The 12,962-nt window shown below is 26.7% G+C and overlaps 2 protein-coding genes across 2 annotated transcripts; both read left to right on the top strand.

The window, feature by feature from the left end:
- Positions 1 to 386: 386 nt before the first annotated feature.
- LOC149060143 (uncharacterized) lies at positions 387 to 7,868 on the top strand. The gene is made up of 12 exons (XM_089227920.1): positions 387 to 818; positions 1,931 to 2,008; positions 4,364 to 4,567; positions 5,023 to 5,184; positions 5,259 to 5,450; positions 5,538 to 5,660; positions 5,910 to 5,912; positions 5,956 to 6,057; positions 6,127 to 6,237; positions 6,316 to 6,578; positions 6,940 to 7,099; positions 7,664 to 7,868. Exons 3-12 carry the CDS (start codon positions 4,372 to 4,374, stop codon positions 7,780 to 7,782), a joined length of 1,431 nt encoding a protein of 476 aa, XP_089084046.1. The 5' UTR covers positions 387 to 818; positions 1,931 to 2,008; positions 4,364 to 4,371; the 3' UTR covers positions 7,783 to 7,868.
- On the top strand, positions 2,094 to 4,190 carry LOC149060144 (uncharacterized). Its single transcript, XM_089227924.1, has one exon. The coding sequence runs from the start codon at positions 2,094 to 2,096 to the stop codon at positions 4,188 to 4,190; it is 2,097 nt and encodes a 698-aa protein (XP_089084050.1).
- Positions 7,869 to 12,962: the final 5,094 nt, after the last annotated feature.

Below are 12,962 nucleotides of genomic sequence, written 5' to 3'. Positions count from 1 at the left end.
AAAATTGAATAAATCTTAAAATTTAACATTTAATTAACATGACAAAATAAAAATTTATTTTTGGTTTAAAACTCATTATTTATTCATTCTTTAATATTAATATTTTATATTTATTTTCTATTTGTTGAATAAAATATATTTTATTTCCAATGCAAATTGGAAATTAAATGTATCTTATGATGTAACATTAAATAACTAAACTATATTAATATTTATTTTTTGTTAATACTAATAATTTATTCAATGTTTATAATTATTATTTTATTTTGATTTTTTGTAATAGTTGAATAATAATTATATTAATATAAGATAGGTAATATTTATTATATACACGCAAGCACACAACGTATTAGTATTTTATAATGCCAGAGCTATCGCGTATCATGGATAAATGAACAGTTGTTTTTTCCGTAATCTATTGGAAAATTTGAAATATTGGCTATTTTTATATTATCCGTGAATTTTCTAGAAGCGTATAATTACGACCCCACCCTACTCCTCATTATCTACGACGGTACGAACTACGAATTTCAGCCGCTGTTCTGCGTAGCGCGTATTGCGCGTCTGCAGTCTGCAATTCTGCATTTAATCTTTTTCCATGTCCACTGTCCGCACGAGCAAGTCCGAGACGTCGAAAACTCGAAACTGTCCCGTAGACAAGAAACTCAAACGCGTTATAGGTAATAACTAATAATCAATTATTTTGGTGCGACATCGAAAGTTCAAGTATTTGGCACTGCGACACTATTATTATATACTCACTACCTCACTACGATATACCTATATGGACACATATCACACATGGAGTTATAAATGTTGTAAGTATATAACTTAATCAATATTATTATTGTTGCTATACCTACTTATATTACTAAATAATAATAGACGTATTCTTGTCCGATCGCTTTGTAAAAAGCTGCTAGGTTTTACTATAGCTGTTATTAGAATTTAGGAAGTACCTATTATCTTCTAATCATATTCCATAAAATCGAAAATTGAATTTTGGAAAATTTTCACTTTAACTACCTACTGTATTTTTTGATTTTCTTTTACTTATTTATTTTAAATAGTTAAGAACCATGATGCAAAAAAATAATTTGGAAACTACTATATAGTTTTGAAGTTTAGGTATTGCTGTTTTGTTTATTTTATTATAAATATTAAATACATCTATGAATAGGGACTCTAATTTTAATATAGTTATAAATGCACTACTTGCAGTTAAATTAATAGAAATATATCTAGGTAGGTAGTAACCAGTAGGTACTAATTTTATAATAGATATTATAATAATGAGTATATACTATATATTATACCTATATGCACATAATAATTACCTAACTTATAAGTTATAATCGCATATCATAATAATATTACTCATCGCCTTTGACTATCGCCCCGATAGTATCCTAACCTAACCTATTTATTTTTATTAAAAAAAGAAAATACTTTCCTCTATTGAGTGTTCCAAATTAAACAAAATAACAAGCATAATAATACGACATATTGTTCTATTTTAATTATTGTTGGATGAGCAATGGTTTTTGAGATGCAATTGCTAGAAAAAAGGGTATTACCAATAACTGAAGTTAATGTAAATTAAAGATACTAGGTAGGCATATTACCTGGACTATGCTAAATTTGTGTAAAGAAATAATAATAATTTAATTTTGGTTTTTGCTGTTATGCATCAACTTTTATCATCATGATTTGTAAATCTTCATTTGTACAAATTTAATTTTTAGTGAAATATCAAAAATAAAATTAAAGTTACTGACAACAATTAATAAATCCTAGCATATACCTACAAGTAAAACACTAAGACATAGCAGCTTTTTACCTATAATGATCAAACTTTATTGGTATATTAATTATAATTTATTTATACATAAGAATATAATTATGTTTACATACAATATTTTTATTTCAGCTAGTTGTTGCACATATATCAAGCCTAATCTGACGATCACCATAGATTTAGACTAATAGTAAATAGCTTTGATAGCCAGTAAGTAATTTTTGTATTTATACACCTAGGTATTACCTACTAAGTTAAATAATTACTTTTATATAATCAAAAACAATATTCAGTTATGTATAACCATAATATTAGTAAATCTACTAAGCGTAGAAGGTTTTTAGAAGAACTTGAAACAGTAAATTTTTTGATCGATGACCAACCTGAATTAGGTCCTCAACCATCTTGTTCATCTTATGAAATCCCTTTTATGTCAAGTTCTGAGAGCTCTAATAATCTTATAACTGAATCAAACATTTTAAACCAACCACTTGATGCTACTGAAAAAAATAATTTTGTACATGGTTCTTTTTCAATAACTTCTGATTCTAGTAGTGATGAATCTATTTGTCATGAAATTAATATGCTGGACATATTTGATGAAAAACAATCAATATTAAATTCTTTAGCGAAATGGACTGTGAATTATTCAATTACATCGGAATCTTTTTCTAGTTTGTTAAAAATATTAAAAGGTCATAGTTGTTTCAACAATTTTCCTATTGATTCAAGAACAATTTTAAAAACAAATAAGAAAAATCAATCTAGTGAAATTCAAACTATTCATCCTGGTTTATATTACCATTTTGGTATTGAAAATGGTTTAAAATCTCTTTATGATTTGAGTCTTTTTGAGGAAAAAATTAATTTAGTTGTGGGGATTGATGGCTTACCACTGACCAAGAGTTCTTCAAGTACATTCTGGCCCATTCTCGGTTATGCTCGTTATCCTAAATATAAACCGAATTTATTTATAATAGGTCTTTATTGGGGGAAAGAAAAACCTAAATGTAGTAATTTGTTTCCGAGTGATATGGTTGATGAACTTAAACGTTTATCCTATAGTGGCATGATTACGGAATTTGGTACTAAGTTTGTTGTTTTAGATTTAATAAGTTGTGATCTTCCTGCTCGAAGTTTTGTTACTCGCACTAAGAATTTCAATGGATACAATTCTTGTTCAAGATGCACTGTTGTGGGTGAAAGGATTAATTTTACAACATGCTTTTTGGGAACAATTTTTTGTAAAAGAACCCATAGTGACTTTTTAAATCGTACTGATGATGATCATCATGTCACTAATGATGTTTCTATATTAACTGAAGTACCATATATTGATATGGTTACATGTTTCAGTTTAGATTATATGCATTTAGGGTGCTTAGGTGTTATGAAAAAGTTAATTCTCCTTTGGTTAGGAATGATGAAAAATGCATCTGTATCAGTTCGATTACAAAATTGTGATGTAACAAAAATATCTAATCATCTTTTATCCATTAAATCATTTATTACAAGTGATTTCCCTCGAAAGACTAGAGGGTTAAATGAAATTTTGAGGTTTAAGGCTACTGAGTTTAAATTTATGCTAGTATATGTTGGACCAATTGTTTTAAAAGGTGTAATTACAGATGAATGTTATTCTCATTTTCTATGTTTACATGTAGCCTTTAGGATTCTGTTATCACCACACAGTAGTATGAATCGTGTAGAGTTTGCTGAAAAGTTACTCGTATATTTTGTAGAAACATTTGAAGAATTATATGGGGCACAGTTTTCTTCTCTTAATATACATGGTTTAATACACCTTGCTGATGATTACAGAAAATATGGAGCCCTGGATAATTGTTCATGTTTCCCTTTTGAGAATTTCATGAAGTTCTTAAAAAAAATGGTTAGGAAACATGAAAAACCTTTGGAACAGGTGATAAATCGTTACCAAGAATTCATAACTTTCAACAAACCATTGGTCAATAATAATAGCAATGTATCTTTCAAAAAAGAACATACTAATGGTCCTTTAACTGAACATTATACTGGACCTCAATTTCAAATTCTTATTAAAAATAACCTTAAAATTAATACTAAGTCTGGGTCTGATGTATATATTGGTTTCAAAGAACAAAACAAACTATCCATTTTTAAAATTCTAAACATATGTCATGATCCTCGTTCAGGTAAAAATGTATTTTTAAGTAAAAGTTTTACTCAGGTTGAACCATTTTTTGATAAACCCATTAACAGTTTGAAGCTAGGTATAGCTAAAGTTGGTAATCTATCAAAAAATTTTACAATTATTGATATTGAAACGGAATTTTCTAAATATATGATTATGTATGATTATAGTCTCAACCATAGTATTGCATATCCTATTATACATACATATTATGAATAGTGTGAATATTAATTATAATAGGTATTAAGAATTTTATTTTATTGTTTTGTCACTTTTTAAATATTTTTAAATTATCAGTTATTATTATATAATTTGTATTTGCTAAATGTGTGAAATTTTAATTTAATAAACAAAATTATTACTGTATTCTATATGTATTATATTTTATAAAGGTATAAAAATGAATACCTATTCAGTGGTCGTTTTCACCGAAGATAATTCTATTGAAGCTGTTCCTACAAACTGGTTTAAAAATAATAAGTGTGCCTGGCCAATAACCAAAAATCATTCTACAATTAGAAAACTAATTGAGCGAAGAAGTGTCCCTAATGAAATTGAATATACTTATTTCAACGCCAAAGTATTGAAAACAACTGGTAAAATACTTACTTAAACTTAAGTAAACTTAACTATAGTTTTTAATTTAGTGTATATTTGGTATTGTTATATTTATAGTTAGGTATTTCTTATTATTTATGGGTATCATTATGTATTTTTAATTTGCATTCCAAGTTAGGTATGGTTATAATAAACCAACATGACTTGTAAGTTTGTGCACTAAGAAACAAAATTCATCAATAATAAGCTATAAAAGGTTAATATCTTGAATGTAATTTCCATAATATGTCACTTATTTAACTATCGAGACAGCAATAAGTCCTGCTTATAACATAAACATAATAGTACTATAATATAACCTTAATAGTAACATATTATTATATTATACATTTATAAAGAATCAGTATAGAACATCAATGAATATGTTGATATATCTCATACTATCATATTCATAGTTGTTATACATTATACTTAAAAATGTACAATATTATAGATTCATTGCTTAGAGCTCGAGAAATGACAAAAAAAGGTTTAAATAGAACAGATATATCATCTGCCGAGGACTATGATAATATTGTAAGAACCAAACGGAAAAGTAAGGGTACAACATTAAAAAATATAATGGAGCCCGGTTCCTCCTGCCCAACTTACTCAGGTATCTACATTAAATATTAAAATACCAAACTACTTGGATGTTTGTTAAAAAACAAAGATTTTTTTTTAATTTAGCATCTGAGGATGATGATGATGATGACAATAGTACTGACAAACGTAAAGCTTCCTGTAGGAATACACCTAAGAGTGGATGGTCACCGTCACCGAAAAAAATTAAATGTGGGTTAAATGATGATGACAATAGTACTGACAAACCTAAAGCTAGGAATACACCTATGAGTGGATGGTCACCGTCACCGAAAAAAAGTAAATGTGATAGTTAAATACTTATACTTTTCTGAAATACCTACTATAAAATAATAAATAAAAGTAATACATCCCATTTGTATATAGTTTTGATAAGTCCAATTTCTCCAAATACTAAAATCGTAAACAGCAGCTATTACAAAGAAATGGATCACCATTCACAAACCAAATCAATCTCCAGAAAACTTTCTTATAATATTGCAAATGAAGGTATGTTGGTTTAAATAAATTATTTTCAGCCTAAGACGCGTAAATGTTGGTAGTGACGGCATTGGGAGTAAAAGATGAACATTTTATACAATTTTACTACAATACTCAGTATAAATAGCTATTTTTTTGCATTTACAAACATTTACATCTGCAAATTATTTTCTTTCATTGTAAAAATATAATATAGGTACTATTAAAATAATATAGAAACATCTTATTATAATTTATAAATTGTAATCTAATTTACAGTAACAGAAACTATAACTAAAAAACCATTAACTTGACTATACAATTGATAATGATGGGGACTGCAGTGTTGGAAATAATAATGACATTAATACCACTGATGTTTTACAAGTTGATAAAAATATAACAAAACCTATTGAATCCCAACCAGGTAAATTAAATTAATTATTTCTAATTATCAAAACTAATAATTACACAATATGCATTAATCCATGACTAGGTATTGTAAAAAATTATGAGCATTTTGTGAAAATAAATGACAGTTTTAATAATACATCCGCTTCCCCAGATGACCAATCATTAACTAATATAATTTCATATAAATCAGTGGGTAAGTTACATTGTGTGATATTCATTAATAAAAAAAAACAATTATACAAATATGGTTTTAAAATTTCCTGCAATATAGATAATGGTTTTCAAAAAGATGTCCTGCATAGATTGGCTTTTATAAAGTATGAGTTAAGAAGAGTTGTAAACAATCAATTGGATTTGAGCCAGAGATTTGAAACATTTGAGTCCAAATTTGAAGACATTTCACATGCTAGTCATCCAGATAACCAGTCATTATTGAACAATATAATCGACTGTCCTTTACCTATGGATAATACAATTGACCTTGAGACGTTTAACGATAAAATATCTGGCGATAGCAAATTCAGAATTAATTTGGTATACTAACCAACATATTTTAAACATTAATTACTTTTGAATAGAGCTGAGAATTTTTTGGATAAGCGTTTTTATTAAGCTTATTGCAAAATATAATTTTCCATTGATGAATATTTTTATTTTAATTGAGGAACTATTGAAATAGTTTAAATGTTAAAATTTTTTATTCATAAAATGGTTTTTTATTTTCTATATGACTATTGACTCTTATATTAGAATTTTGATTTTTTAATGAATTGTACGGTGTTTTAAGAATATTGAATGTATCAGATTATAATAATCAGATTCACAGCCCTAATTATTTTAACATTATTATTTATAACCCATACCTATAGTCAAATTATTTTCTGTTTTTTTTAAGACCAATCAATTATCTTACATCGGTGGAAAACATTGTAAGTCAATGATTAAAAGGATTATGAGTAAGCTGTTTACAGATGAGTTGTTGAAATTGTATTCATTTAGCGGGAAAAAAGGAAAAATTAAGTTTTCACAATTGGCTGTTTGTTCAGTCATATTTGGTAAGTTCACAATTACATTGGTTTTATTAATTTATTTTAGATTCTGAATAGAGCGATGAATAAATATTAATATCCTAAAATATTGATATCTTAATTCTTAATCTGATAGAGATCATAATTTCTCTTCAGAATCACTTTTTATTATATACAATAATTTATCATTGAATTCAAATTTAAAACATCTACGAGTGGCCTACCTAATGGCGAGGTGCACTCGAAAACTACTATACAGCAGAGAAATTTTTCCGTTTTTAAAGTTTTAAATTTGTTTTCAATACATAATCGCTAACAACTGTGACTACCTAATCAATTTTTCCAAATAATTCTAGATTTCATTAAAAAAATATAAATAATGCATGCAGATTTTTATTATTGCTCTTATAATCAATAAATATTTTTACATCTAATCAACTTCTTTAGTATTTTGAATTAAATAACTTAATATTATCTTAATTCTAATATTTAAATAATTAGTATGTAATGATTAATTACTGACCCAACTGATGTATACCTATTAATTATTATTATATTAATAATGATTTCCAATACATTTTATACTTGCAGATGCAGTTAAACAAAATCATAAATTCAAAAACGTTACTCAAAATGACATGGAGGAAGTTATAAAATATGTATTGGCACAAGCTCCTTTCAATATTAAAAGACTTGAAAAAAAAAAATGATTCTATATTCTTTTAATTATTAAATTTTATAATTTTCTATATACTTATTATTAATTTTTATTAATTTTTCAAAATGTAAAAGGATACTAAAGATTATAATTTGAAATACATATTATAATGATTTTTATAATGCATCAATATTTTTTGTATTAATAAATAAATATAATTAATATAATAATCATAATGCGTTGGTAATTTATTTATTTTTTATAAATATTCATTAACTAGCTAGGTGTCTTGCAATACAAATTAAATATTGGATTTACAATATTTTATACAAAAATTAGGCCAACATTTATTGCATGTCTTTTATAAATGTTGATTTAACTTTGGATGTATACTATTAAATAATTATTTATAAAAAAAATTTATTTAACATTGGTTTTCAATATTTAATTGAAAATGCAAAAGGGTTCACCCAATGGTTATTTAATCAAAATTAAATATTTAAAAATCTATTGTCAATAAAATTTCGATATTTAATAATGATTGACATTTATTCTTAAATATTTATTTAACATTGAATAAATATATCTATGCTGTGTGGGATTTTATATAATGCCTAGGCATTTCACAAAACACCGGATTATCCATACTGCCGGTAACATATATACTTTTTTTTGTACTACAAGTTATATCTAAACATTTATATATGTTAATATTGTTTTTTTCTTATATTAAATAAGCTATTAGTATTTTATTTTTAAAAATGTGCAAGACAAGCAAAAACTTTATTTTATATTTATTATTAATTGTATTAGTTTATTACTTCAACTTAAAGTGGTTTAGATAATAAAAGACTATTGTATTATTATTATGTATAATATTAAATATAATATTGAAAAATAAATAAATGTTATATTAAAGTAAACTTAATTGTATTTAATTATTTTAATTATAACATTTTAAATAATATTGATTTTGTAAAACGGATTTGACAATAATTATTTAGTGTCAAATTAGCATCGATGAGATAATGTATCTTTAAAGATACAAATAATAAATTAGGTTAAACGAGGCACTGTATCTTTAAAGAAACAAATATCAAATTAGGGTGACTTAGGTACTGTATCCTTGGAGATACAATTATCAAATTAGCATTGATGGAGTAATGTATCCTTAAAGATACAAACAATATTTCAAAAACTGTTAACTGAAAAAAAAAAAACGTCAAAAATGAAATCTACGGGTCTTAATTAGTGAAAATGATAATATTACAGAATTTTCATATGTTTTTTTTATTCTTGCTAAGTTTAGGGTTAAGCCATGGTTTGATTATAATTAACAGGAACTTAGTATAAATGTTATTATATTTAAATATTCGATATGTGCATAGTGATATTTAAGTATTAAAAAAAAACTTACCAATTTGCTCCTTTTGTTTTTGAGGACCTCCCTCGGGTCCTTTGTTGTAGTTTTCTAAAATTTAAAAAATTTAATTATTAAAATAATCATATTCAAATTGCACCTAGTAAGGAAACTGTTTTATTGAATTCAATAATTACCGGCTTTTCATCTCGCCACCAGCATCTGCCTCTGTGGCCGATGTTGCATATACCACATTCTGATTTAAACAACAAAATACATGTTAATTTTTGGTTAATTAATTAAAATTTAATATCCAATATATACCAACTTTTATTTTTTTGTATCACGGGTGTTATACGTGTCTGCAAACGGCAGTGGCCATAATGATGTTTGTTACAAGTTTTACATTCTTAAAAAATAAATAAATAAATTAGGTATGTGAAATTAATCACATAGCATATTCAATAGGTATACAATATACATACTACCTAGGTTTTTTATTTTTTTTTCTCTGATTTTCATCTAAAAAATAAAAATAAAAATTAATCAGTTTGAAGTTAAATAATTTACTTTTGCATGTTTACTTGTTTTTATTTTCATCATTAATTATGGGGGCAGTGTGATCCCTATAATAATGATTATGGACCTCCTGGGTCCATGGCTAGAGGGGACCCTCCTGTTAAGAGTTCGATTGGCACCAGCGTTATTCTTGGGCGGTAGGTGCCATTGAAAAATTTCTTTATTTACATCTGCTGACCAGGAACTCATTTTTTTACCTATAATAATAATATATAGAACACACATTAACATCGGTGATTATCGTTTTAAGTTATCAATTATAATCATTCAAAATAAAAAATATACTTTTGTTTTCATATAGGTAATGATTGTATTAGGTTTATTTTTTTTATAAATGTATTATTAAAAATATTGCATACACCAATTTAGGGTGGTCCTTATTTTTTAAGTTTCAAAATTTGAAGTAGAGACCAAAATCTGATCTTATGCATGTACAAATAATGTGTGAAAAATTTGGTCAAGATTAGTTAACTCTAAGACGTGCCCCAGGAGGGTTGATTATTTCAACTTAGGGTAGTTTTTCAGTTTTTCCGTATCATCTCATAAACTATTCTACTTACAATAAAAATGTATAGAACGTTCATTATGTATATTCTAATTTCCTTTAAAAAATGTTATAATAAAAAATAAGCTTAAATCTATTGATTTACAATATTATCAATAATAAATATAATGTGCACCATTTCCAGTATCTATGATATTTATAGATCAATGATTAATACGAATAATAGTATTTTATTGAACTAATCTAAAATTTAACTTTCAATACAAATGCTATATTATGAATTATAAATGTAACAAACATATTTTATTAATTTATTTAATTCAAATAAATAATAATTATAATTACTAGTTAAGTATTTGGTTTCTTAAGAGTATCTCGAGGTAAATCCAGGATATTGTTTTCTGTAATCTTGAACCACTTAAAAATATCAACGTAATATTATTTTTTTTTATTAATATTGAAATATTCGATTTATTTTTAGGTACCTGTAAAACAAATTGTTTTTGATCTTCATTTGTGGTACACTTGTCGTTATATTCCTGCATAAGTTTGACTCCTCGTTCTGTCGTATCATTGTCCGTCTTTATTGAATTTAATATGCTTTTTCCTTTCTGGTACTCTTCTAAATCATGCCACTTTTCTGGTTGAACTTTTAAAAAATCTGCAAGAATATTGAATCTTCTGAATACATTTTTGGAATTGGGACCTAACAAATCCAATGGTAAATCTTTATTGAGAAAGTGTTGTTCATCTTCAAACTTAACAATGTACTTTTTTTTTGGTTATCTTTCAGGTTGTTCTAGCAAAATTTTTTCAGCCATTTTTAATCGTGTGTCAATACTTAATCTTTCATCAAATATTGAAAAATCAGAACACTCTTCACTCAAATACCATAAATGATTTATGAATTTCATTATTGATTTTTCTGCAACTTCTTTATCATTTATTTTATACAGTTCTAATTTTTTTAGTGCCTTTTCTTCATATGTTGCATAATTTTGAATTTTTTTCGAAATAAAAAAATTTTTAAACAATACAACGCTTTTGCCATCCATCGTGCAAGATGGTAAGCACCTGGAGCTTTAAAACGTATTCGCCGTGGTGGCATACCTCCTAAAAATATTATTATTAATTCAAGAAATTCTTTTTAGTCATCTCTAGGCAAATCTTCTTTAATTTTATTTATACAAAATTGTATTGTTTCGTCAACAACGTCTTTTAAAATATATTTCACATTTTCATCGGTAGACCATATTGAATATGAATTTGTATCCTGTAATATGTATTTGTCGAGATAGTTCCCTGTGAGTTACTCTGGCACCGGTGGCCAAACAATTATTTTGGCACCTAATTTCTCCAAAGATTTCATACATTTAAAACTTATCATCGTATAGAGTTCGATGCTGTGATAATTTTGAAATTTTTTCTGCTCATTGCAAACCATTATTTAAGGTGGTTTTGGGCGGGGAAGTGATCTGCGGTGCGGGGGGCGGAAATGTTACGTAATCTCAAACATTGCGCATTTAACCAAATATAACCAATTGATTTTATTTACAAATCAAATAGCGAGTTGCACTCTGAGTATTTTCGGTTGTTAGGGGAGGTCAAAATGCGAATAAAACCAGGAAAAAAAAATTGAGGAAATCTCGAAAAAAAAACTTAGGACCACTAAGACGGGCATTCGAATTTCTAACGGCGACGCGATATATATTATTTCACGTGCGTTCGAGAGGAACCTTTGTAAACACCCGAAAGACGATTTAAAACTGGAAAGGTGGCCCAAAAGGGCCGGAAATTCTTAAAAAAACGGATATAGTAACGGATATATAAAATAATGACGACCGTTAGTTATCAGAATATTGAAGCGACTCACAAATCACCTTATGAAAAATAAGATAAACACGGTAAACCATATTATATGAATGCGGTAAGGAAAATAATCGATACCAGGTTAACAATATTGATAAGAAGTATGGTTGTTAATGTATATTGTATAAATGTTTGTGATAAAAGTATTTTTTGCCAGCGTTTTTCATATAACATTGTTTTCTTAATTAAATTAAATTTTTGATCCTTACTTGATAGTTATATATTGAAAAAAAAAACAAATTTAATGGGCAGAATAAGTTATGAATGTTTTATACATGTAATAATTAAATTATTTAAATCATTGTATTTTATTTTATAGCAACACCTATTAGTATGTCGGACTAGAGTGCTGAAAAGACTTACAAGACCAGCCACTGCAACAACCGATCATCATCAGTACCCCTGGTAGGGGGGATGTCAATGGGCAGAGTAACTATAGTAAGGATATTAAATTAGGTATTTAAATCATTGGTTTTATTTTATAGTAAATAAAATAAATCTCTTTTAAAACCTATTTGGACTTATGGACTCCAACTCTGGGGAGCAGCTAAAACATCAAACACCAACAAAATCATTGTACACTGCCAATTTGGAAAATATATGCGCCAGGACCTAGTAGAGTGGTTGTCTCGGCTGAACAATTATTTTTTTAAGTGATCGCATTAAATCATAGATAATTTGAACTCTTATAAATATTATAATTTCTATTTTTTATTTTACAGCATAAAATGCAATGAACTGTGGATTAGGGCTCTAGGCGATACCACCTTGATAAAAGATTTACAAAGATCGTACACGGCTTTGGCACACACGTTTTACCGCTGGGTTGTAATGCAATATCATGGTAAATTCTAATTTTTTTTCCCGATCAAAAATACGCAATTTCCATGATTGATTTGTCTACCGGAGACCGACCACG

This window comes from Diuraphis noxia, unplaced genomic scaffold (genome assembly GCF_037042655.1).
Source record: "Diuraphis noxia isolate RWA-SAM2 unplaced genomic scaffold, SU_Dnox_SAM2 contig0001, whole genome shotgun sequence".
Taxonomy (NCBI): domain Eukaryota; kingdom Metazoa; phylum Arthropoda; class Insecta; order Hemiptera; family Aphididae; genus Diuraphis; species Diuraphis noxia.
This window is presented reverse-complemented; position numbering and strand designations above follow the sequence as displayed.